Genomic DNA, 24,775 nt, shown 5'->3' on the forward strand with positions numbered 1-24,775 from the left:
ATAAGACCCCCAAATGCAATGTGGTAAAAGTGACTCCCCACCTGTGCCTTGTAAAGACTTTCCAGGCTGTAGTTAAATGGCATGTCTGCTGAGGGCGGCAGCTCCGTGGTCCAACAGCTTCAGGTTGAGCTGTGGGAAACAAAATGATCACTTGTGCATTGATTATTCAACACATTTAAATAGGATGTGATATTAATAAAATGGTCAGGAGGGAGTTAAGATCATCTGATGTCACAAACCAGCCTAAAGACTGTGATTATTAATGTAACCTTACTTGATGTGCAAAGCTCTTCGAGTTGTGAATGATAGTTGAGAAGGGAAACACTATATACTCCCACTGTCCATGATCCTGAATGAACAGAGCAATGTTATTATAGTTTTGAAATTTTCATTAGTTTTTATATTTATTTAGTTTTTCAGTTTGCTTTTTTATTTCAGTTTAGTTTTAGTTAATTCAACAAGTGATTTTGTAGTTTAGTTTAGTTTTTATTTTGAGGAATCGACTAGTTTCAGTTTAGTTTTTATTTAGTTTTAGTCTTAGTTTTAGTTTTTCCAGGTATTAAGCGAAAGCCTTGACTTGTAGAAGCTGAAAAAGAATGAAACAATGTGTGACACTAAATATGGTTTATCAAGTCCTTTAATTTCATTCTTTAACCATCACCTGCAGGACAGGCAGTAATCGAGGGAGAAAAAGGAAACGAAAACGAAGCTGAATTTATCTGCAATTCAGTTTAGTTTTAGTTAGTTTTGCATTGTTCATTGTAGTTTTTATTTAGTTTTCTTTTTTTTGTAATTGTCGTTTTTATTTTTATTTCAGTTAACTAAATTATTTTTTCATGGCTAGTTTTAGTTTTAGTCTTAGTTTTCGTTAACTATAATAACTCTGGTACAGAGCTGCACATACTAACCCACCCAGCTCTGCCCACCTCATGTCTATACCATGGAAATGGCAAGGGAATTCAAAGCATGGAGTAGAATGTGTGAAGGGATTTAATACTTACAGCAGCTCTGTAGACTTCCCCCTGTTCTCGCTGGGGGAAAAGGGGGAAAAGATGATATTTTAAGTAGATTGTTTTTTCCTTATGCATTAATTAATAATAAAAAAACCCTCATCCATGCATTCACTAGATTGCAGAGAAACTTGTGGAGTGAAAACCCTCTGGACACCTGCAGTCTCATCACAGTTCTACCACAGTGCTCATTCAAGCCTGTCCAACTTCCTGCTCCTCTTTTACATTTCTTGGAACACATAAGGTAGCTCCCTGAGGCAAACGCTGATTCCACTGGATAGTAACACTTTTTATTATGCCTACCTACAGCAGCTTTTAGTGTGCCTGACACCTAGAGGGGGGGGGCCTTTAAGCTGTGTACCTCCCGAACTATTTGAAGCACTGACCCCTCTAAAGCCTATTAGACTTTTGGTGAAAGCTGACCTATACCAGCTGAGAACATTGCCGCTGAGTAAGCGTATAAGTTAAGTGCTACAACCCTGTGCACCCTCTTGTTTGGACCAAGCCAAGCATGGTGGCCAAGAAAAGTTCCCATTTCGCACCAGGAAGGATGTGACTGCTGATGCATACCAGATGAGCAGACACTGTATGGAATTGCAAAGCAGCTGCAGCCATTTGTGATATAGGAAAATATTTGATTTGCAACACATGCGGTGCTGGTGCTGCATGTGATGTTTTCAGCATAACAGGAAAGGTGAAACCCTCTGATGGTTTTAGGTGTGTGCAGAATACAAAATATAGTAGCACATTATATTCTGCAGTAAATGGCTTAATGCTGCACTATTGCCTAATATAGGAGTGGGTATCCATTGTACAAAACACACTGGAATCTAAAAGGACAAAATAGATGTACCACAATCATGATGCTAATGAAAACACTTGTATTGTCATATTAATTAATGGCTTCACCAGTGATGCTGTTGCTGCGAGAGGCGGGGTCTAATGTTGCCTGTAAGCTCTGATTAGGTCAGTGAACCAATTCAAACTACATTGTGAAAATGTAGTGGAGTATAAAGTAAAGATAATTGCTGATATGTGTAGCAAAGTAAAAGTGAACACGAAATCTATAAAAAACTACTCTTTTCTTTGACTGGGCTCAGTCTGGTGCTGTACTGTGTTTTCTTGACTCGAGCCTCAATTGGACTCAGGTATTATTTTCCATGCTCTCAGACATGACATCATTCACTCCTGACATCAATTGTACGCACACTGCCCATGGATTGCGTACGAAGGTGAAAATAAATGTAGGACTGAAGATTGGCCTTGTCAAAATAAATTAAAGTTGTACTGTCTCCTCAGGTTTCATTCTCAACTGCCGTCATTGTGCCAAAGAAAGAGATCTCATTTAAACCCCAAATAACTTGAAAAAGATGAGCCGAGTTATCAAAGGCTCTACACAGTTTATCAAATGTGCGAAATGCTGTAGTCACAATGGTTGTTATTAAAACCAGCCTACTGGAACAAGCAGCAGTCAGTGATGGGCTTTTATCTCTAATGCTCTCTGACTCAAACAATATGTCACATTTGGCACATAGAAGCATTATGTAAAAGCCTTCACAAGCACATTGTATCTGCTAATCAAGCTGAGCATCTCTCTGTGTGTAGAAAACCAGAGGCCCAGTCCAGGAGGAGCGACGCTGTAACTTCAAAGCAGACGGATCAGCAATAAAGCAGCCAACAGATTTCAGAATGGACGATCAACATTCAGAAAACAATGCATGCTTTATCTCGCAACTAATTTAAATGCCAGAGAACAATCTCCCTCATAAACAGAAAAAGGGGAAATAAAATTTCAGATTCTTTTAGCGTTTTGCTTGTGCTGACACTAAACACTGTTTATTGTTTAAAGGGCACTGATGACATTTTCTTTCTTTACCAAGTAATAAAATAAACACATCCCCAACCACTAATAATTACTGCCCTCAATGCCTGGGTGAGAGTAATGTATAAGAAGCTGTCAGTGACACCTAGGGGTGAAAAGTTGTGTATTGCATGTTGTAAATAAAATGCTGAGGATCCAAACAGCTATTTATTTTCCTACACATTTTAATTTCATGTCATTTGACAAGCAGAAAAGCAGAAACATGCTGCATATATACTGGCTGTCACACATACAAGGGCCACTATATTATATTCAGTCACTTTTCTGACACAGTAGTAATTTCTTGAGCAGTTGGACAGGCTAATGTTTGCTTTGATTCGTCATAAATGGCAGGTCCTTGGTCAGGTAGTCATCTATCAGCTACAAGTTTCAAGGATTACTCAAACACTTAATAGACTGCCACTCAAGCAAAAAGTTACTTGTGCAAACTACATTCTAATCAACTGTGACAGATCTGAAATTACATAGTGCCAGAGCAGTGTTGGTTCAACTTGACAGTGATTTCTGAGGCCTTACTTGGTGACAGTGTTGAATTACAATGCATAATGTATTACACTACAGATAGAATTATTCTCAATACAACGCAACGCAATACCACTGCAGGGTCTTAAAATCTACACTAAACACCACAGTGTCAATAAAAAACACACATTCTGAAAGATAAGGTGAATTTAAGGTATTTTGGTTTGGATTAAATTGCATGTGTGAAGCTAAAAGCTAAAAAAGACCAAAGACCTAATGGCACCAATTCACCAGGGCTGTCATTGGCCTTTAAACCACAACCAATGATAACTTTCCAACTACAGAATTTGACACACATCCAAAACTATCAGGCTGTTGAACATACCCACAACATATGGGCCCCAGACAGTGCTGAGCGATACCAAGAGGCAAGCAACAGTGAAGAGATTGAATTATTAGATTAAGAGTTCATAGAATAACCCTGCCCTCCTACTGCTGAAAACTACAAGGCTGTCCAAAATGTAAACTGTGTTCAAATAAAGATATTGAAATTACATACAGTGCAAACAGAAGATTGACAAATAACAATGTCGACAAAGATTTTAAAAACCAGAGAAAACTATTTCAGAAGTTATACTGCATTAAAAATACAGTGAAAACCAAAGATACAAAGCACTCAGAATCAATTATGGCTAGATGAAGAGAGTGTAGAATCTAACTCTGGGGCCAGTGGAACTCTGTCTCTATTATTCCAACAAGAACTAACTCATAAATACTGTAACACTGCAAAATATGGAATTGATCGTGGGGAATTTAAAGTCAGTATAATGGTCTCATTACACCAAGATTTAAAATATGTTTTACAAGCTATGGGAAGGAGCTCTGCAGCCCATTAGCTTGTGTACAGTCAAATTCCTCAGAAACCACAATATTATACATAAAAGTCAGGTTGGATTCATGCCATTGACCATAACTTTACCATCACCACTCTCATTAACACACATCTGCAACAAAATCATTTTTAATGTTATAGATTTCATAAAGGACTTTGACTGCACTGACATGATCGATTATGAGAGTGGCACATGGACTAAAATACATGATTTAATCAAAACACATGTGGATTTAAATTGGAAAAATAACCCTGTTCACTCTCTGTTCAACTATTTGCATCTTCAGTGTCGAGGCTTTAGCAAAGAGTCTGCTCTGCCAACTGGTCCTGGAGCTCTGGTGTGTGTGTGTGGGCAGATACCAAACAATGTGCCTTGACCACATATCCTTTCAAAACAATACAATGAAATTAGACAGTGGATATTTAGGCTAAAAATGACATTGTTTTCATTGTTTAATTTTAATGTTGGGGCTTATGGACACTGGGATGACACCACAGGGGTATTATGGATGCATTTCATGGTTTTTCTTTTTTATACGTTTGAAGAATCAATCACCAGTTGCCACGCTGTTTACCCAAGACTCCAAAAGTGTTTTGCAGACTCAAACACTTCACCCACCCGTCCATAGTGGTGCGCAGATGAGTGATTTTTCTTTTTTTTTGGGGTGCACTATGCCCTTAACTTACCTGAAACAATTACAGTTTTTTTTTTTTGACCACAATATATTTTTACATATCCCGTTTGGTGTCCCCTCCAGGAATTGCTCTTGAGCAAGGGTCACCAACCTTTTTTAAACTGAGAGCTACTTCATAGGTACTGAGTCATACGAAGGGCTATACCAGTTTGACACACTCTTCTGAAATAACACATTTGCTCAGTTTGCCTTTAGTTATATATTATTGTTATTATTATATGATAAATGATACTCATCTATGTGAAGACACTGATCACGTTAATGGTTTCTCACAATAATCATCAGCGATGACTCAACAAGGTGGGAAACAGATAATATCAATATTCAACACTTTATTTTCTATTAATCTCAGCAATTGTTTAAATTACATTTCATAACAAATCATAGTCAATAGTCATCTTCAATATGAGAATAAAACTTTTAGTTTATTAGAAACACATATCAAATTTCAGACGCAGCTCACTGGTGAGTTGTGTTATTTTGAGAACAGGCCTGCGGGCTACTCATGTGGTCCTCGGGGGGCCACCTGGGGCCCGCGGGCACCGTGTTGGTGACCCCTGCTCTTCAGAAACGTCTCTGTGCATGGTCCCCCCCAACAGTGAGACTGAAGACGCGCCCCTGCTCACCTCTGATGACTCCATGTCAAAACGTCATGCGCGTGTTGCTTCTTTAAGAAACCGCGTCATCCTCGCGGCCGCAGCCTGCGCTGTGACGTCTCCTCTCTCCCGGCATGCTCACTCCAGGCCAATTATCGCTAATGGCGGGTATTTGTACCAAACATGCTTCTGTGTAGCTCCGGCTCGCTAACTTGCTAACTACTAGCCGCGCACCGTGACGCGGAAACCCCGGCTGTCAGGCTCGTTCTCGCCGCGTGTTTTGAAGCCTCCCGGGGGACGAGCGGAGCAAAGGACCCGAGAGGACACGCGAGGACACGCCGCCTGATATCATCATGTGGCCGCTCACAGGAAGAGCTGGGAAGTAGCGATGTTAGCTCACCTGAGACTTCTAACCTGCTGCTGACTTCATGTGACGGAGGAAGTTTTTAAGCTAGCTCGCGGTTTCTCTCTTTATTTCATTCATTCATTCATTCGTTGCAGCGTCGGTCTCAGAGATTTTCAATAAATCCGCGCAGCCTCGAGAAGCGGAAATGACTCGGTTGTGTGTGCCGCCGCTGTTCGTCTTATTAATAATAACTGTGTGTGAAGTGAACGGTAGCTCCAAGTTGAACATCCCCAAAGTGCTGCTGCCGCTCACGAGGAGCACGAGAATCAACTTCACCCTGGAAACCACGGAAGGCTGCTACAGATGGTGAGTGAATGGAGTCTGGCTCGTTAAAAGTGGAGAAGCGGCTGTTCATGCCTGGTGCAGGAGTGTCGTGTTTGTCAGGTCACATGTGACAGTTCCACGGTAAACTCATGTTGCCTCATAGCTGTGTGTGGGGCCTCAAACCAACAAACACCAGAGTTACACTCACAGGTGAATCCACCTGGAGCTTCTTCAAACAAGTCCACACTGAATCTGTAAGAAGGTTATTACATTTCCGATAAAGTAATGAACCTGATGTAACCCATCAACATTTAATCATTTGAATTAATTAGGGCAGAGCGATTATGGCTGAGAAGTGGGTCGAGATACATTTTTTGATATCAGGTCATGTAATGAGAAAAACTCCAATATGTGATAATAATTGGAAATATACAGTTGTACAGAAAAATCCAAAGTGGTCTGTGGATTTGTGGAGTCCCCTGTACATTTACTGGGAGAGGGTGCATGTGGACACTTCTTTTCTAACAACTAAAGCAATAATCTTATAAACCTTTGTATCAGTGTATTTCCCTCTAACATAATTAGAATGTAGTGCCCAAAATAAAATTAAAAAAGTCACTTCAGTCTTTATCCAATCTCATGACGAAAACTAAATTAAAATACAGCACAGACTGGATTGCGTTTTATTTTACAATCTGTTTCTGTTTTCCATTTCCTTGTATGTTTATCTGATATTATCAGGTGTTTATCTCATTAGTGTGCAGTAAAGCTGAAACTCCATGTTTTTATGATGAACAGGTCAAACCACATAGTAGCTTCCGTACTTACTGCATGCACATGACCTTTTTATTGTGTGTCATGTTCTTCCAGGTCGTCTACCAGACCAGAGGTAGCAAGTATCCAGGCTGTGGATGAAGTGAGCGGCAGCGGCTGCTCCAGGAGAGCTGTTCTCCAGGCTCTCTCCACCCAGCCGTCAAGACTGACCAGCATCATTCTGGCTGAAGATGTTGGTAAGTACAGTGATGCTATATAACATTTAATCAGCTAAAGTACAGGAATAGATGATTAGGAAATTAAATTTAAATAGTGAAAAAAAAATACATGATAATTAATTCACTGGGGAATAATTTTGTTATTGGAATTCATTTTTATGTTTGTTTTTTGTTTGTTGGTGAGAATCAACTGCAACTGAGAAAATAATGATGTGTACAGAAGCAGTTAAGGTCGAAGTTGTAATTACCTCTGAGACTGTTTGTATAATTAACTTGAATCGGATATGATGTCCTTGGGTCACATACACACCATATCATTGAATAAGGGCACTTGTCGGTAGGTTTGATGCTGCTGGCTAGTTTTGCATATCAGCTTGTGCTCTTATCAGTTATAGTAAAAGACACTCAATTTGAATATAACATGCTTGCGGTCATTACCACAAACCTTTTTGATTTATTTTTTCACTACATGTTCAGTTTGCAGTTGCCAGAACTTCCTGGAGCGTGTTCTTTATGCAGTTTCAGAATCAGTGAATTGTTTGAAGGCCATTTTTTAATTTTTTAATATTTAATATTAACAATATAATGCAGATGTTTTTCAGCCATCACAGAATCAACATCACATATAACTAGCTTGTTAAATGTTAATTCTTTCTTGTTTTTATCTTTGTTTCTGGTTTTACATATAATTATAGATACTATTACTAAAAACATAAAATAACAAGAATAAAAAATAAACACAACAATGGATTTCTAAAAGCTAATAATAGTACAGCCACAACAGGGTATAACTGTACAGAGTATACAGTATGAGTATAACCATATCCGGCCTCAACTGATCAAAATCTGCTGGTGAACAAAACGATCTCAAACAAGCTCTCAAAACAATGGAAAATATGAAATGTGCACCATAATTTATTGAAATGTTTCTGGATGAAAATGCAGATGTCATAGAAATGATGCATGAGCATTTCAAGACAAATACTATTTGATGGTATGGTGGCAACTATTCACAGACAAAAATACACACAAAGATTTGTGCGACAGAACGCTTTATGTCAGCTCCTGCCCCTGGTGCAGTAGCCCTGTCATGGACGACCAGCAGGTGTAAGCAATTTGCTTTGTAATCAGGATATTCAGTTATTGGCCCTACCAGATCCATCTCAAAAGTCTTTTTGTAATAATGAAGAAAAATCTTTTCAGACCACTGTCACTCCACTCGTTCCAGCTGTTTTAGGTTTTAAAAACATAATCTCATAATCTGTCTTTGATGCAACAGCCCTCTTAGCGGACCAGAAAAGACACATTTGACTTGACTGAGTGCAGAGTACAGTCTGCCAAGAGCAGAGGAAGCTTTGGAGCTTTTAATCACCATTGCCATTTCCGTTTACTAATAGTAAAGTGGTTTTGCCAGGAAGCACATTTCTTTGCCTCAGTAAAGATTAGTGTCCCTTTAGAATATCAAGACAGTTTTTTTTCTTAGCCTTTTCTTGTTTAAGGTTCAGTGTGTATGATTTATGTGAAAGGGATCTATTGGCAGCAATTGAATATAAAATACTACTCTGTTACTGCATATATGTATATACTTTACTTTATTTTATTTTATTTTATTCAATTTCTTATATATTGTTGTTTTTCTACATTGTTGTTTTATGTACATAAGCAGTGCACCAATTACACCAAGGCAATTTCCTGTATGTGCAAACATACCTGGCAAATAAAAGAATTCTGATTCTGATTCTGATTCTGATAAAATAATCCTATTGATGTGTTTCATCTAAGTTGTTTGAATTGTTGTTTTATTTTCTCTAGAAAGCGCTCTTTGTATTTAAATACTTAATATTTACATATTTCCTCTCTACGGAGGACGCCATGTTTTTAACAGTAGCCCAGACTGGACAAACTAAACACCTTGGAGTTTTTATAACAAATGTCTACCACAGGTTCTCTGTCAAGTTTGGAAGGGGAGGGTGAGGTGAAGGGTATTCAGCAGCAAAAAGCAACTTCACCACTAGATGTCACTAAATTCTACACACTGAACCTTTAAGAGAGAGGCAGCATTCCTCGTGTATATGTATATTAATGTTTTGTTCCTGCTTCCACTTGCAGTTACAGGACAAGTACTGCGCTGTGATGCTATCGTCGACATCATCAGTGAGATCCAGATAGTATCGACCACCAGAGAACTCCATCTCGAGGACTCACCACTGGCTCTCAAAATACATGCACTGGACTCTGAAGGTGTCTTATACTAGCTTATTGGCTGCTTGTATTAAATTTTCCCTTTAGTCTTTTAAGATTATTTTATATTTGTGATATTACTCCATTCTGCTTCTGGAAGCAGTCCGCATCATATTGTTTATTTGCTTCTCTAAAGACTTCTCAGCCTAATGACTGAAGTGGCTCTAGGCAGCATTTTCTTTCCCCTCTGGCTGCGACTGTACGGTAGCTTTGTTTGTTCTGTTCGACTTGTTCCATTTAGGGCAAACACACTTAGTTTAATGAGCTGTAGCTACAGCCTGATTCTTTCTGATGATGGCTTCGGGGCCTGGTTTTTTGTTTTTGTTTGCTTTGGCCTAAAAAGTCCATTTTAGATTTCTTGGAGTAGATTGCAGATGGACAGCATGCATCCTTTAATGAAATGCCTATTGGTTTTGTTTGAGCTAATTTTACTCTCAGGAGCTTTGTGCTCAGCTTCCATTATACACTCCAGCATGCAGTAGTGACCCCAGGCTTATATTACGTTGAAACATGTCTATGTAAATGTTCGTTTACTCATTATGTCTCAGATACACATTTTAGTTGTTAAGGTTTAATGCTTAAGGAAATAAGAAGAGTAATTTCTTTTTCATACAACAGGAAACACCTTCACCACTCTCGCAGGTCTAGTGTTTGACTGGACCTTAGTGAAAGATGTAGATGTGAATGGATTCTCTGACTCTTACAATTCATTACGGTAAGATTTCTTCGCTAAATGCATCTTTCAAACTCTACTGACAAGCCTGGTTTAATGAAATATTTTATAACAAATCAGAAGCTGACAAGAAGTTTTTCTCCCGACACTGATATACCCAACCTCCTCCTCTAGAAATAATAATTCTTAAGGTCAGATATAATGGCTAAGTTTGTTGTGTTTTTTTTAATGTGTCTCTTTTTTTCTTCTCAAGGGTACTCAAATTCTCTGAGTCCACATACACGCCCCCTGGGTACATATCTGAAATGGAGCGTGTTGGGAAACAGGGCGATATTATTTTGGTGTCAGGACTGAAAACAGGACATGCTAAGTTGAAAGCCAAAATACAAGAGTCATTATACAAGGTAAGCCGCTAAGTGGTACAAACCATTATATTTATTTATTTCTCTGCAGCTAACACTAAATACTTTTTTGGTCTATTTGTAACAGAAAAATAATTCAGAATAAGTTCTGAATAAACTGAGCCCTCTTTGTGATAGCTCACCACCTGACTTAAAATAGCAAAAGTCTGCTGCACAATAGTAATGGCTCATTCTTGCCTTTATGGAGGATGACACAGCAGTAATGACAGTTAAGTTGTATTTATGTCTTGTCAAGGAATTTGTTGCCCACATTTCTTTTCTTCAGGAGAACCTTTTATCTTCCAACAAAATAGGCTAGTGTCAAACTAAGAAGAGAAAAATGTTATTTTAAGTAATCATATATATTTGTTGGTTTGATTTCTGTCATTATTTCTGAGCACTCCAAACCTTTTCATCGTGGTTTGTTTAGGCAGGAGGTGAAGCTGTGTTGCTCTGTAACTATGGCGTCTGTTTCACAGGATGTGGGTGCTGCGGAGGTGCGACTGCTGATTTTAGAGAACATCCTGCTGAGCCCTGCACATGACGTCTACTTGTTGGCGGGAACTTCCATCAGATACAAAGTCTTGAAGATAAGACAGGGCTCGATCGCAGGTCTGACTCTGTTTAGGATGAAGTCCATCATTTTACATTAACTTTAGCTGTTGTTGTGCTGTTGTTGTGCTGTTAATTATGCTGCATTAAGAAGCTTCCAGCACTAGCATCAGTTGACATCCTTTAATATAAGGCAACTGTAATGGCTCTCAGTGGAGAGGATATCTATGTTATGGGTTAGGGTTACATGTTCCTTAAATTCAAACAAGGTGCAAACAAATTACACACACCTATAGAACATGCTGGATGCTACAGAAAGTGAAAAATAATTCCTGGATCTGCACCAAAATTGAATGGGTTCTTTCCTGACCCATACCACATGTTGTATCATTGACGTCACTCACTGTGACCAGCTGAGCGGCGCAGCTATCCCATCTCCTTTTCAGTTTCAAATCTCTCTATCATGCAGAAATGCCATCTCTTAAGTCGATTGATGTTTGTGTTTGTCCAGAGCTCTCTATGCCTTGTGAGCAGTATGAGCTGCACCTCCAGAACAGTGTGGTGGGCTCTAATGGAAACCCAGATGTAGCTGTCGCCAATCTGGATCAGAGCATCTCCACAGTTACAGCCTTTCAGCTGGGGCACATCAACGTGGTCCTGGATCATAAGAGTATCCTTCTGACAAGTCACACTTATCTGGTGGTTTAAGGTTATTGTAATGCTATGCACTATCCCATGACATCTTCAGTTGACTAAATATGGTTTAATCTCTATTAACTAAAGTGATAAAGTTGTTTTAACACTGACACTTTGCTAAAAAAACATTTTTAGCTGAAGAAAAGTTTTTTTTTTCCTTAATGGCATCTGTTCAGGCCTTCGTATGCAAGGAGTGTCACGTCTACCCAACAGCACTCTGTATGTGGTAGAACCAGGCTACCTAGGTTTGTTTTTAAACTTTACTGTTAATGACATAATGCGATTTTATTTTAAAGTGACTTTTCATCCAACTTCTTCTTCTTTAAATTGTTTAGGTTTTAAAATTCACCCAGGAGACAGCTGGGTTCTCGAAACAGGCAGAATATATGATATCTCCATCGAAGTGTTTGATAAGTCTGGCAACAAAATTTACCTCTCTGATGTAAGTACGCTTCAAGTTCATTTAGAATTATGTCAGTTGTATGTCTGTGAATGTGTAACTAGACAATGTGTGTGACACGCACCCTGTAACCAGCATTATGATGATAAAATCAAAAGTTTCACATTTCATCTGCGCAAATTAGCTTCTGTTGTAGTTTTGTAAGGTGTATAATTAGTCAGCAACATTTTTAAACCTATAAAATAACCTTACAGTTTGTAAGAAAATGAAACCAGACTTCTATCTATAGTAATACAAAGCTAAATATGATTTATTTTGATTTTGCAGAATGTCCGTATTGTCACTGGCTTTCCTGCCGAATACTTTGAACTTCTGGAGTCTTCTCTGAATGGATCATACCATCATGTCCGAGCACTCAAAGAAGGCCTCACTCTCATTGATGCAACCCTAACATCTGTTGTGGATGAAGTGAGTCAAACTGCAATGTTATCCCATCAGGCCCTTTTTCAAATTGAGCATCATTACTGCTCTTACCTTGTGCTGATTTCTTCGGCTTAGGCTTGATCAGTTCCTGTGGCTTATGTTCTGTTTCAGGGTGGAAGTGTCCACGCTCTCGCCAACCCAGTCCACAACGAACAAGATGTGGAGATCTATGACCCTATAGTTCTGAGTCCCAGTATTCTTACATTTCCATGGCAGCCCAAGGTTGGAGCATATCAGTACACAATAAAGGTAGTAATTTCTTTTTCAGAATGTATGAGAAACTTGGTTCTTGAATGGTTTTAATCTTCCAAAAGGCAGAAGTGTCAATCATTGGACACCTTCTTTATGAGACTTTTTATTAATTAGTACAAATTTTGTCTAAAGTAAGGCTTATGTCATTTTACCACTGGGTGTAAATGTGAGATCAAGAATGGGAGGTGTCTTTCTGGTGCACATGATGATTCCTATTCTCTGTTGTTTGTGACAGGCGACGGGAGGGAGCGGAAATTTTAGCTGGTCTTCCTCTAATAAAGCTGTCGCCACAGTGACTGTGAAAGGAGTGATGACAACAGTCAGTGACATTGGTGTCAGTGTAGTTTACGCTCATGATCTACGCAACCCTATACACTTTGGCCAAATGAAGGTAAGTTAACGTGGATGACATTGTATAACATTGTTAAATTAATCTGAAACTACACCCCACAGTGAAGAAGCAGAGTAATACTTGTGTTTTGTAACAAAATGTTTGATCCTTTCTCCATTTTAGGTATATGTTGTTGACCCTTTGTCCATGGACTTCGCTCCTTGCAGAGTCGAGGCCACAATTGGTCTGGTTCTGGATCTGCCTCTCAGAATTTTTGGGCTGCTGGAGGAGGCAGAGAAGGAGCGGGTTATGTTGAGCGACTGCTCCCACTTTGACCTGCAGGTTGAGGAAGAGAGCCATGGAGTGTTTGAGCTGCTGGATGGTGAGTTAATTCATTCATGCACCCTACGTGGAAGATCATTCAGTGAGGGTCATCACTCTAAGCCTCATTCATTAATCACTGTGTTAAGTGTCAGTTAGGGTTGTGAGTCCAGGCCAGGGGATGGTTGTATGAACCTTAGACTGGCAGGAAAATAATTTGTGGGACTTGTTTAACAATGCTGGAGTGATGATGGATTATATGCGGGGGTCAATTAGTTTATCAATTAATATATATGTAGTCTACTTACAGTGGTACAGGCTCCTCCTTTGTTCAGTGTTAGCTGTTGCAGTTGTAACTCTTATAAGAAAAAGAATATTAAAGATATAACAAATACTGTAATCTGTATTATTTGGTCACCCAAATTAATTCAAACGTTAACAAAGACTTGAATGTGCTTGAAAAACCTTTTGGGCATAATCCTCTATAACACTGAAACATTTTCAATTATTTAAGGCTTTCAGACTTTTATCTGTAGTTTATCTCTTTGAAAATTCTTTTGTTACTGGCTTTCAGTGTGAAATATTTTATTATTAATCAGAAGACTGGCACAAATAAGTATTTCCTGTGGGCTTTAGGACAGGAAGTGAAAGTAGGATGTCTCTGGTTATTCCGTGTTTCGCACAGAATTGATTCAATCTGTGGTGTTAGCAGGGTGCAGTTCACTCTGAGTGACAGTTACACAGACTAGAGAGTTAATTGAAAGATAAGTTTTTGTGTGTGAGAACTGCATTGAATTCCACTCACATCTTCAGTTGAACTATGAGGTCTGGCTGTCTGCGTGGACATAAAAATACTAAATGAGGGAGAGACTGAGCGAGCACGAGGCAAATAGCAGACAGGAAGGAATAAAAGGAGCAAAACACTAACTTAAAGATCTATTTTGTTTATTGTGAATCTGTGGTGGACAGATTAGAATATATTGGGCTGCCATAATGTAGATAATTAATAGGAAATTGCAATATCACATGCTAAGTTTTTGACTTCCTCTTTCTCCTGATCCAGGGAGGCTGGCCCCCGGTGAGGAACACTGCAGTGGGGTGAGAGCCAAGGCCCTGGCCCCTGGGTATACCATGCTTACTGTCAGCTACACCCATGGCAATGTTCACCTCAGTGCCAAGATCACCATTGCTGCCTATCTTCCTCTCAAAGTGAGTCCACAGGTCTTGTCTTACCAGGATCTTGCTCACCATTATAACTTTTAGGATAATTTTTCCCTCTTTTGTACATAATGGATCTAAAGGCCTCTACAATTCATGTCCAACTGCTAATTTCCTTTTCAGATTTTTTGTTGTAAACTTACCTCACATTCTTTAACGCTGTGGGGCAGCTGCAAAGTGTAATAATCTAGTCTCTGTTGCAATTTGCTTTTAATCTTTCAACTAGTTTCAAAGCACCAATTAGCCTGTGTCTCCTATAAGGAAACAAGATTACTTGTGCATACACTTACACTTCATACACACAGTCTCCCTTTACAGTCAAAGCTGAAATGCAATGATCAGTGAGTGTTAAAATGTTCTCCCACTGGGTTTTCTCTGTGCTCCATGCATTTAATTATGCATTATACACTTGCCACACTGATTTGCTTTCTATGCTTGGGTGATAATACTGCAGTGGATTTAATTTTACTTGAACTGTCGTGGTGGAGTATTAAATTCAACAGTACAATGTGTTATGATGAGGTGATGAAATCCCCTATCATGAAAAAAAATTACCTTTCTTAAACCACAGATAGAAGTAGCTTTGGTTTTCCTGCACATTATATTTAGTTTAAAGTAAGGTGCTGTTTGATGTCCCTTCTTGGGTTTTGTATCTAAATCATTTCATTGTTTTATAGGATAGAAATGCTATCATAGTGTAATGTTTCTGGCCGCTAAAGGTTGACACATTTTTGTTTCTCTGCTGCGTATAACTGTGCGTTTCACCTTAATATTCCCTCAGCTCCAGTTCCTCCTGACACTAGAATAACCATTATTATGTGCTTTCATTTATTTTTTTAATATCTTTTGTGTTGTTAAATTTTGGTCACTCAAAGCTGTCTCTAAAAGCATTTCTTCCTGAAGTGTCTCTGTGTGTCTGTGACTATAACTAAATTAAGTATTGCATTTTCTAAAAACCTAAATCTTATTTGGCAGGCTATTGACCCTGTATCTGTTGCTGTGGTGACTCTGGGGTCATCTAAAGACATGTTGTTTGAGGGCGGGCCACGCCCTTGGGTTTTAGAGCCCTCAAAGTTCTTCTGCAACTTGAGCGCTGAGGATGAGGCCAGCGTGACCCTGACTCTGACCAGCCCTTTATCTCACAACTATAACCAGCACTGGGTCAGAGCAACATGCAGAGTCCTGGGAGAGCAGGTGGGGTCTACTTATATCATACTGATTCTATTCATCAAATAAAGAATTGCATGGTTAAATTCAATAACTCATTTTCTTATTGCCTGCATCTTTGTCATCAGCTCTTAACTGATTTGTCATTCTGTATGTTTCAGGTGCTGGAGGTGATGGTCGGGAACAAGGCCAGTGTAACCAATCCTTATCCTGCTGTGGAGCCGGCAAAGGTCAAGTTTGTATGTGCTCCTCCGTCTCGCCTCACCTTGGTCCCGGTGTATACTAGCCCACAGCTGGACCTGACCTGCCCACTGCTGCAGCAGAACAAACAAGTGGTATGAATGTGATGTGATGTAACAACGGTCACCAACCTGTGTACATTAAGCTTCAATTTTTTATACTGGTATTTGTTCTACTTGATTATTTAGGTTTATCCATGGCTGTTGACACTGGAATTTTGTTTTGAAAGAGGGGAGCCAGTTTTGTTTTAAATAGATTCCTGCCATTTGAAGAAAGCAACAGCTACCCTTAGAGAAATGTATTGTTAAATTGTATTTGTTATTATAGTAAGACAAATTAGTTATTGAAAGTTGCCTTTGCTTAGTTTTGATCCTCATATTTGTAGTAAAATATTTACTTAAATATAAGCATTATGTTTTTCTAGGTCCCTGTGTCAAATTACCGTAACCCCATTTTGGACTTGGCTGCTTTTGATCAACAAGGGAGGAAATTCGACAACTTCAGTTCTCTGAGCATGTTGTGGGAATCGACTAAGGAGTCGCTGGCCAGTATTGAACCCACGATGCCTATGGAGCTTCAGCTGTTCAAGGATGGCAACACACAGATGAAACTTCATGGTAAAGCAGACACAACCCTATTTAGCTTTTTCTTTCATCTTTAAGAGAGAGCGGGTTATTGGCTTAAATTCACTATTTTCTGTAGACATTTGAAAAATTATGAAGCAAAACAGGAGAAGAAACAGCTGTGACAGTGTTTGATTCTGAGACAGTGGCAGCAGAGAGTTGTTCATTGACCTGTCACTGGGAATACATGTCCATTCTGTTTCTCGTGTCTTTTTATAAATTGGTGATAGCAGAAAGGTTGGATCATGTAATTAATATTTTTTGATATCATCTTTGACAGGACGTCAGAAAATTCTTGTCCATCAGCAGACCGGCATTGCTGCTATTACAGTCACAGCTCTGGGTTACCAGGTTTCGCATCTCGCTGCAGCCAATGTTCCCAGTCCAGTAAGTGAAAACTATTTTCACTTCCTCTTTAAAGGCAGAAGCAGCTGAATAAAGTGTTGTTCCCAAATGGGCTCAGATTGATCAGATGATATATGGGTGGTTCACATACAGATAAGCACTTTCTGTTTGTTGTAATGAGTTTTTTCTAGTTTCAACTTGCTTTGCATGTCTATTCATACTCTTCAGATGCTGGCTAATAATGAGGCAGGACCAGCACACTGTATATTCAGTTGACATAATAATTACACATGCAACCAAAGCACTAATCAACCCTTTCCTGCACAGTTTGACCCCTTGACCCCTGTCTCTGCCACGTTGGAGCTCTTGTTAGTTGAAGATGTGAAAGTTTCTCCAGATGCAGTGACGATATACAACCACCCTGATGTGCAGGTAAGAGAACAATTCTTCAGTGTTGTGGTCTTCCATACATACTCCTGCATTATTGCAAATGTGAGCACAAACATTTGTTTTACTAAAAGTATAATTGCATTTTACATTTGATCACAAGTGTTAGTTTTCAGTCTACTCTGCTGGGAAACAACCAATGAAGAATAATTCATCTCATTCATCCCAAATCCTAATAATCATTGCACCAGACACAGTGGAAACTTTGCTCAGTGGGACTCCCTCTACTAATCCTGTGTGATACAGGAGCAGTGTTTGGCAGGTGTGGGGGTTAAATAACAACTAGTGACCTGTGTAAGAGGATTTTACAGAGTGAGTGTGGGCAGAGGGCCTCTTTGATGTCACACAAACATGACCATGAGCTGGAACAGTTCTTCCTCAGATATGGGATATACAATTATTTGAGTCATTCCAATCATTTTCAACACTTTCACAATGCTCTGATGTATTTTGTCTTGTAGGCGAGTCTAGCCCTGCGAGAGGGATCAGGACACTTTTTTGTCAATACCAGTGTTAATGGTATTGTGGATGTGGTATTCCAAGAAGCCCAAGGAGCAGCTCAGGTAAGAAGAAACAGCTGGACTGTGATTTGTGAGGGGTTAGTTCAGGGGAATACACAATTGGACTAAAAAAAACTGCAATTTCAAGAAACCTTATGATTGTTTTCCTTGGGTGGATGTAAAAATACTTCAGTGCTCAAAATTAACCTGTTAAATGCAGAGAATTGAGATTTCCTTTGATTTTCTGTGTCTGCTAAGGTCTCCCCCGATCACCCAGGAGTGGTGAAGGTGATGGTTCATGATCTTTGTCTGGCTTTTCCAGCACCTGCCGAAGCCACAGTACACGTTTCTGACATCCTGGAGGTTTATGTGAGAGTGGTTGACAAGGTCAGTTTTTATCCCCATGATCCCTCATCTTTGTAGGTTGCCTGGCACTGCTTGACTGGTTGATCCCTATTATCAGTACCACACATTTCTGAAATGCCTCGGTGACATTGAACCACTGAATATGGGTGTCCTCTTTTCATATTTCCTTTCTCAATTTTCATGAAAGATGGTCCATCTTGAATTGGTATCATAAGGTTTGCCCTGCTTGTGAACCAGAACGATTATTTTTCCCTAATGATAGCTGTCATTTATTTCCATCACAGGTGGAGATTAGCAAATCTGTGAGAGCATATGTCAGAGTCTTGGATGATAACAAGAAGCCCTTCCCGGCCAGTTATTTCCATTTCATGAACCTAAAACTGAAGGCTGCTTCTGCGATAGTTTCTTTAACGTGAGTAATGAAACATTTCTGAAATACTGAAGAACTTAAATCGATTTAATTAAGTTTCTGAATGACTTTTTAATTTTTTTGCAGTCCATTAGCAGAGTCTGCAGAGAATGATACAGCTGTCTTCCTGGTAAAAGGTGTTTCCATTGGTCAGACCACTCTGTCAGCTGTTGTTGTGGATAAAAATGGGAGAAAAATTGCATCCCCACCTCAGCAAATTGAGGTATACATTTGTGTGACTTTCTAAAACAGTTCAAATTGTGACTCTTGCATATGCTTACACGTATTGAAACTTTGTTTTTTAACTTGTAGGTATTCCCACCATTCAAACTCAGCCCAAGGAAAACTACTCTGTTAATTGGAGCAATGATGCAGGTATGTATAACATTGACACTGAGGCTCTGTTTTAAAACAGTGTTTATCTTCGAAAAGAGCGTCTGCCAGGGCTCTACTGGAAGATGACATTAGCCTAATTGCTCCTGGTTTAAACATCCAGCTTTCTTTTAATTTGCTTCAACTCTTGCCCTAATTAGAAAGTCTATCCAAGAAGCATCCTAATTGCTGAACGTTAAACTTAATAACACACATACACTGGACATTATTTGTGTTGGATTTCCACTTTCATTATCTTGAATAGTTTAATACACAAAGTGTAATTGCTTATAGCAAATGATTATTGAACTGTGCATTGATAAATGTAACTGACTAAACTGTTTCTCTTTTTTAATCAATCTCTTCCCTTTTCATTCCTCCTGTCATTTACAGATCACATCTGAGGGAGGCCCTCAGCCTCAGTCCAATATCCTTTTCTCCATTTCCAATGAAGAGATAGCTTCTGTTAACGGCATGGGCCATGTCAGGGGAGTTGCCATTGGTAACGTGACAGTGACTGGACTGGTCCAAGCTGTTGATGCCGAAAGTGGGAAGCTAGTCGTTGTGTCTCAGGTAAGTGTGTGTCCGTGTGTGTATATATATATTTATATTTAGGTGATGTCTGCAAATGTTTGGCTGAATTTTACGGATGATGCGTTTATTGTCTTCTTCCAGGATCAAGTGGAAGTTGAGGTTGTGCTTCTGACAGGCATTCGAATCAGAACACCCATTACAAGAATGAAGACAGGAGCCCAGGTATGATTTTAGTTTTTTCTCCAGTAACACTGCCAGGAAAAACAAATTCTCTCTGGGTGATATTGTATTCACAGTTTGATTCTTTTTCTAGATGCCTGTATATGTGATGGGTCTGACCAATAGTCTGACACCCTTCTCCTTTGGCAATGCTTTACCTGGGCTGACATTCCACTGGTCCACCACCAAGAGAGACATCCTGGATGTGCAGTCGAGACACATTGAGGTACCTGTATTTGACGTCTCATACAGTTCCTGCCACTCAGCCATTCCTATTTTTGGGTCCTGTTGTTTCCATTATTCTTTTATCAAATTGACTTAAGATGTGCTGTCCCTACATAACAGCATGATTAAGAACCAGCATCTGCCTTGTCTCTGCTTCCTTGTCAGCCTCTTCCTTGTCCCTGCTTCACCACTCTTGTCTTTTTTATTTGATTTGCTGCTGCTATTTTTGTCATTCTCATTTTGGTGCCTATCCTCCTTCAGGCTAATGTCGAGCTCCAGTCAGAACACAACTTTGGCATGAGAGTGACTGGAAGAACTAGAGGGAGGACAGGGCTGAAGGTGGTGCTCAGAGTTACTGACCCAAAGGCTGGGCAGCTGGTGGGGAAGCTTCAGGAGCTCAGAGATGAAATCCAGATCCAGGTACAGCACTATGGCTACAATGTACTGGGCATATAACTGAAAAAAGCACAGTAAACTTTCCCTTGCTGATTCTTCATAATAGGAAAAGCTGACATTGAAGGCAGCAGAGTGTTGAAGTTGCTGAGCGTTGCAACATCTGTAGTTGTTAGCTCTGTTAAGTGATGAGTTGGAGCTGAATGCATCCCTTTGTGTCAAGACATGAAAGATTGAATAAAACCCTCTAATAATTGGAGTTTCATCATTTCACTTTGATCAAGGTCTATGATAAGCTGCACATGCTTAACCCTGAAGTCGAGGCTGGGGAGTTACTAATGGCTCCGAACTCTATCCTCCAACTCCAAACAAGCAGGTGAGTTACTACTGTCTGCAAGATGGTTTAATTGCATGGTTAAAAATGTCAGAAACAGAGAAAACTGAATGTGATTTTGTTCTTTTCTGACAGGGATGGTGTTGGTGCACTTTCTTATCGAATGCTGAATTCCCCTGACCAGCTTGTTACTGCTCAAGTGGATGACAAGGGCTTTCTCTCCTCTGGCTCCCTGACTGGTATCTCCTCTCTGATGATCACATCACAGGAGACCTTTGGCGTCAATCAAACTCTCATTCTTGCTGTGAAGGTCAGTTATTGAGAGCCACTGAGTGTTAAATCCTTCTCCTAACTTATGATGCAACAATTATAATATATGAGGATAAGGTCTGCAGAGCTAAAAAATAAATCGTGCCTCTCAAATGTTAGATGTTGACTCATTTTAGCAACTTTTCTTTATATCGAGAACATTCTAGTGCTGCAAAATTTGGTTAAATCTAAATTTCTCCAGCAACATATTCTCTCTTTTTTAATATCAAAATAACGTTACATAATTTCTTGAGGAAGATGGAAAAGCAATATAATCAGAAATCGAATGTAAGACTTTGTACCTGCTCTTCACAATGTAAACCATACATGATTTTCTATCCTGTATGATAAAATTATAGTGCAGACCACAGACATTGTAAATGTCTAATAAATCAACCTTTTGAGGAAAACAGGAGCAGAGGAACATTTACTTATTCTTCTACCAATATGCTAGTGAGAGTGATCAACTAGTTTTAATCGGCTAATTTTTATACAATGCAAAGTTATTAATTCTGAAGGCAATTTGGTTAACGGCAAGTAAAAGACAAAAAAAGACATATGCACTGACAAATATCCCCAAAAACATAAAACACAAAGAGCTGTTCAGTTGAGTTGAGCTAAAAGTGCAATTTCCACTAAATGTCATCATAAATAAATAAATAGAAAACAGTCCCCATGGCAGATAGGCATTTAAGACTAAGTTTTGTTTTTGTGCTGATCTCTAGCTGGAGCACAGAATTTCACCATGACATGGTTTGATGCTGAAGATCTCCCTGCTGATGCAGCAATGGCAGAATTGTTGTCGTGTAAAAATGAGATCGAAGAGCAGTGTGAATTGAGATTGCTGTTCAAAAAACGATTCATCCTGCATCCCTGGAACGTTCTTATCTAGTGTAGATCTAGATCTTTTTATTAAATGTTTAAATAGAAAATATATTGTTTGTATTAAAAATGAATCTTGTCTCTAAATCCACAGTATATTATTTAAAAAAAGGGGGTTAAATAAATAAATCAAGAGGGCAAGATCAGATTTATATGTAGCATCTGAAACTGTTGTCAGTATATCAAATGGTAACGGTGTGCCATCTGTTATACTAAACTTCAAGCTGTGTTGTTTCATCTGCTACAGGCTAATGATTAGTGGCCTATGTGATATGGCCACTGCGATTTTTAACAGTTGTATTGACCCTTGAAATGGCAGCTGTCCTTGTCCCTGCACTTACCGAATGTGACACTGGTTCCTTTTTAAATTTCTCAGGTGGTGCCTGTGTCCTACGTGCGCTTCAGCACCAGTCCAGTGCTTTACACTCACACAGGAGAGAGCCTGAAAGCCCTCCCTCTGGGCATAATACTCACCTTCAATGTCCATTTTCATGCCAGCACTGGAGAGGCCCTACACAGCTCCAGCTCTCACCTTACGTTTTCCACAAACAGGTCGGTTACACATCTATAGGTTCTTCAACACTTCTCATTATATTTTACGAATTGCCGTCATTCATTAATATAATTTGTGCATTCATTGATTCATGCATTCTGTGTGACAGCATGAGGGAAACATGACTTTGTGAGAGGAAAAGGAGCGAGGAGGATTTGTTTTGCAGTTGCTTCGTACCCCAAGGTTGAGAAGCCATTATCCTGCTGTTGTGGGCTATATATAGACAGAGAGCATCAGGGCCTTTCTTTTGAGTGGCCCATTCGTTCAGCCTTGCGTAACCTAATGACTTCCATTTCAAATTCTGTTAAGTCATGTCAACCCACAAACTATTCACCCTCCACCAGCTAAGCAGAAAATGTAATTCTTAAAAATGACCAATGTGGTTTCAGGAAACTTATCAATAGAATTAAATTGATATGTTTCACATTGTCTGGTTTTATGATATTGATCCTAGATTATCGATAACCCTGGAAAACCTAATGTATTCCTTTTCCTCTGTAGGTGCTGTGATACATTATATGTTTCCTCTTTGTTCGGATCACGCGCACTGATACCCGCACAGAACAGCCAGTGTAGTTGAGGTCATGACAGGTGTAGAGGCCGGCTCTACATGGAGATCACAACATTAATTTACTGGGCTGTTCCTCATTTCAGATGGGGTAGTTTCCACCTGAGCGAGTGAGTGAGCTAAATTAATGGGAATGTTGGGTTGGGAGGAGCATCGCCACACTCCCGACGAGGGACTCCCTCGTCCGTCTGCACAATAAATTGATTCTATTACCTTGTTCTCCGGGTGCTGGCAGACCATTTTAGGGGGAAAGTATCAGAATCAGAGCGGTAAAGGGCTGATAGTCTTGGGACTTGGAGAACCAGCCTGTGATTAGATCCTATTGAGTCTCAGAGGAGCAGGGTGGATTTTACTGGTGTCTATGTTGGCAAGCACTTTGGTTTAATTTGTTCACAACAGATGCTTCGGAGATGGAGGTTAAAAGAAAGTTGTTTTTTTTCCCTAGGTAAGAAAATATAAATCAAGTTGGATGTTGAACTATTGCAGCAGGATATGAAACACTTAACTATCTGCTGTTTTTTTTAATACTCTTTTTAATAGAGTGATTATTTTAAGCTTGACTAATAGTATTGAACCAATTCTCTGTCAAGGATGGGCTACAGAGTGTAGCAGTGAAGATATGAGGGAAAAATCTCATCAGGTTCCAAAAATGTAATATCGGCCATGTTTGACAGATCAGTTAATGTTGACTTCATAATAACAAAAGGTTTTGTTTGCACTTAACAATCAATAATAATTAGTTATATTAATAGATACAAATTCTATAACATCAAACCTGTACTTGTTCTGTCCTGCAGAGATGACCTGGTGCAGGTCGGGGTTGGGCCTAATAACCACTCACTGACAGTGCGGACGGTCAGTGTCGGCCTCACCCTCCTCGCAGTGTGGGACAGTGAAAACATGGGAGTCGCGGACTATGTTCCTCTTGCTGTCGGGCATGCTATTTATCCACAGGAGGCCCATAGACTGGTGGTGGGAGATGTAGTTTGCTTTTCCACCCAGCTAACCAGCCCAGATGGTGAGAAGTTTACATGTTTCAGCAACAGATCTTATGTGTTGTGTATGTGTGTGAGATATTTTCATTGTGAAGTAAGTAAACACACTCCGATATCCACTGGGTACAATATTGGCCATTCCACCCAAACACCCTCAACCCGAGAAGCCTATAACTCTACATCTCTTCTATAAAAGAGATCATTGATGAATGTGTTGTATATGTGTTTCAAATAATTTAAGTATAGCTATTTTTTAACAAAGAAAGAAAACTACATCTTGAATTTAATCGTCAAATGGCTTTCGATCTAGAACCTTCATGATGACGCTCTGGTTGTGTATCTGTTGTGTTTTTCTTTATCAGCATCTGTCTTGCTCTGCTTTTTATTGAATTTCCTTTAAAGGATGAAGCAGCTTTATCTTTACACAATGGAATTCTAGTATTTCTCTTGGCAGAGAAGAGCCCTATATTTGTACCTTTTTATTTAACAAGCCATTTTAGTTTGGCAGCGTGTACAAATCTTGTTTT

The 24,775-nt window shown here is 39.4% G+C and overlaps 1 protein-coding gene and 1 long non-coding RNA gene across 3 annotated transcripts in view; one reads left to right on the forward strand and one right to left on the reverse strand.

The window, feature by feature from the left end:
- LOC138410525 (uncharacterized) lies at positions 1–5,706 on the reverse strand. Its single transcript, XR_011243236.1, has 3 exons — positions 5,568–5,706; positions 1,002–1,031; positions 1–129 (listed from the first exon to the last, which is right to left on the reverse strand). It is a non-coding gene; the product is annotated as an uncharacterized lncRNA (long non-coding RNA).
- The window catches only part of nup210 (nucleoporin 210), a 26,265-nt gene continuing 7,005 nt past the window's right edge, over positions 5,516–24,775 (forward strand). The window contains exons 1-32 of one of the 2 annotated variants that reach the window (XM_020096135.2): positions 5,516–6,249; positions 7,078–7,217; positions 9,309–9,440; positions 10,059–10,155; positions 10,367–10,517; positions 10,994–11,126; positions 11,578–11,736; positions 11,939–12,007; positions 12,098–12,204; positions 12,490–12,630; positions 12,757–12,894; positions 13,133–13,288; positions 13,412–13,610; positions 14,613–14,758; positions 15,743–15,961; positions 16,096–16,269; positions 16,599–16,791; positions 17,078–17,184; positions 17,470–17,574; positions 18,051–18,152; positions 18,348–18,476; positions 18,740–18,867; positions 18,952–19,087; positions 19,177–19,239; positions 19,630–19,809; positions 19,912–19,992; positions 20,084–20,215; positions 20,476–20,634; positions 20,892–20,983; positions 21,077–21,251; positions 22,509–22,684; positions 24,051–24,271. In XM_020096135.2, the coding sequence (XP_019951694.2) occupies positions 6,089–6,249; positions 7,078–7,217; positions 9,309–9,440; positions 10,059–10,155; positions 10,367–10,517; positions 10,994–11,126; positions 11,578–11,736; positions 11,939–12,007; positions 12,098–12,204; positions 12,490–12,630; positions 12,757–12,894; positions 13,133–13,288; positions 13,412–13,610; positions 14,613–14,758; positions 15,743–15,961; positions 16,096–16,269; positions 16,599–16,791; positions 17,078–17,184; positions 17,470–17,574; positions 18,051–18,152; positions 18,348–18,476; positions 18,740–18,867; positions 18,952–19,087; positions 19,177–19,239; positions 19,630–19,809; positions 19,912–19,992; positions 20,084–20,215; positions 20,476–20,634; positions 20,892–20,983; positions 21,077–21,251; positions 22,509–22,684; positions 24,051–24,271 (4,501 nt within the window). In that variant the 5' untranslated portion in view covers positions 5,516–6,088. The remainder of the gene's footprint in view (positions 6,250–7,077; positions 7,218–9,308; positions 9,441–10,058; positions 10,156–10,366; positions 10,518–10,993; positions 11,127–11,577; positions 11,737–11,938; positions 12,008–12,097; positions 12,205–12,489; positions 12,631–12,756; positions 12,895–13,132; positions 13,289–13,411; positions 13,611–14,612; positions 14,759–15,742; positions 15,962–16,095; positions 16,270–16,598; positions 16,792–17,077; positions 17,185–17,469; positions 17,575–18,050; positions 18,153–18,347; positions 18,477–18,739; positions 18,868–18,951; positions 19,088–19,176; positions 19,240–19,629; positions 19,810–19,911; positions 19,993–20,083; positions 20,216–20,475; positions 20,635–20,891; positions 20,984–21,076; positions 21,252–22,508; positions 22,685–24,050; positions 24,272–24,775) is intronic. The other variant, XM_020096136.2, reaches the window with a different exon arrangement.

This window comes from Paralichthys olivaceus, chromosome 6 (assembly GCF_024713975.1).
Source record: "Paralichthys olivaceus isolate ysfri-2021 chromosome 6, ASM2471397v2, whole genome shotgun sequence".
NCBI classification, from domain to species: Eukaryota; Metazoa; Chordata; class Actinopteri; order Pleuronectiformes; family Paralichthyidae; genus Paralichthys; species Paralichthys olivaceus.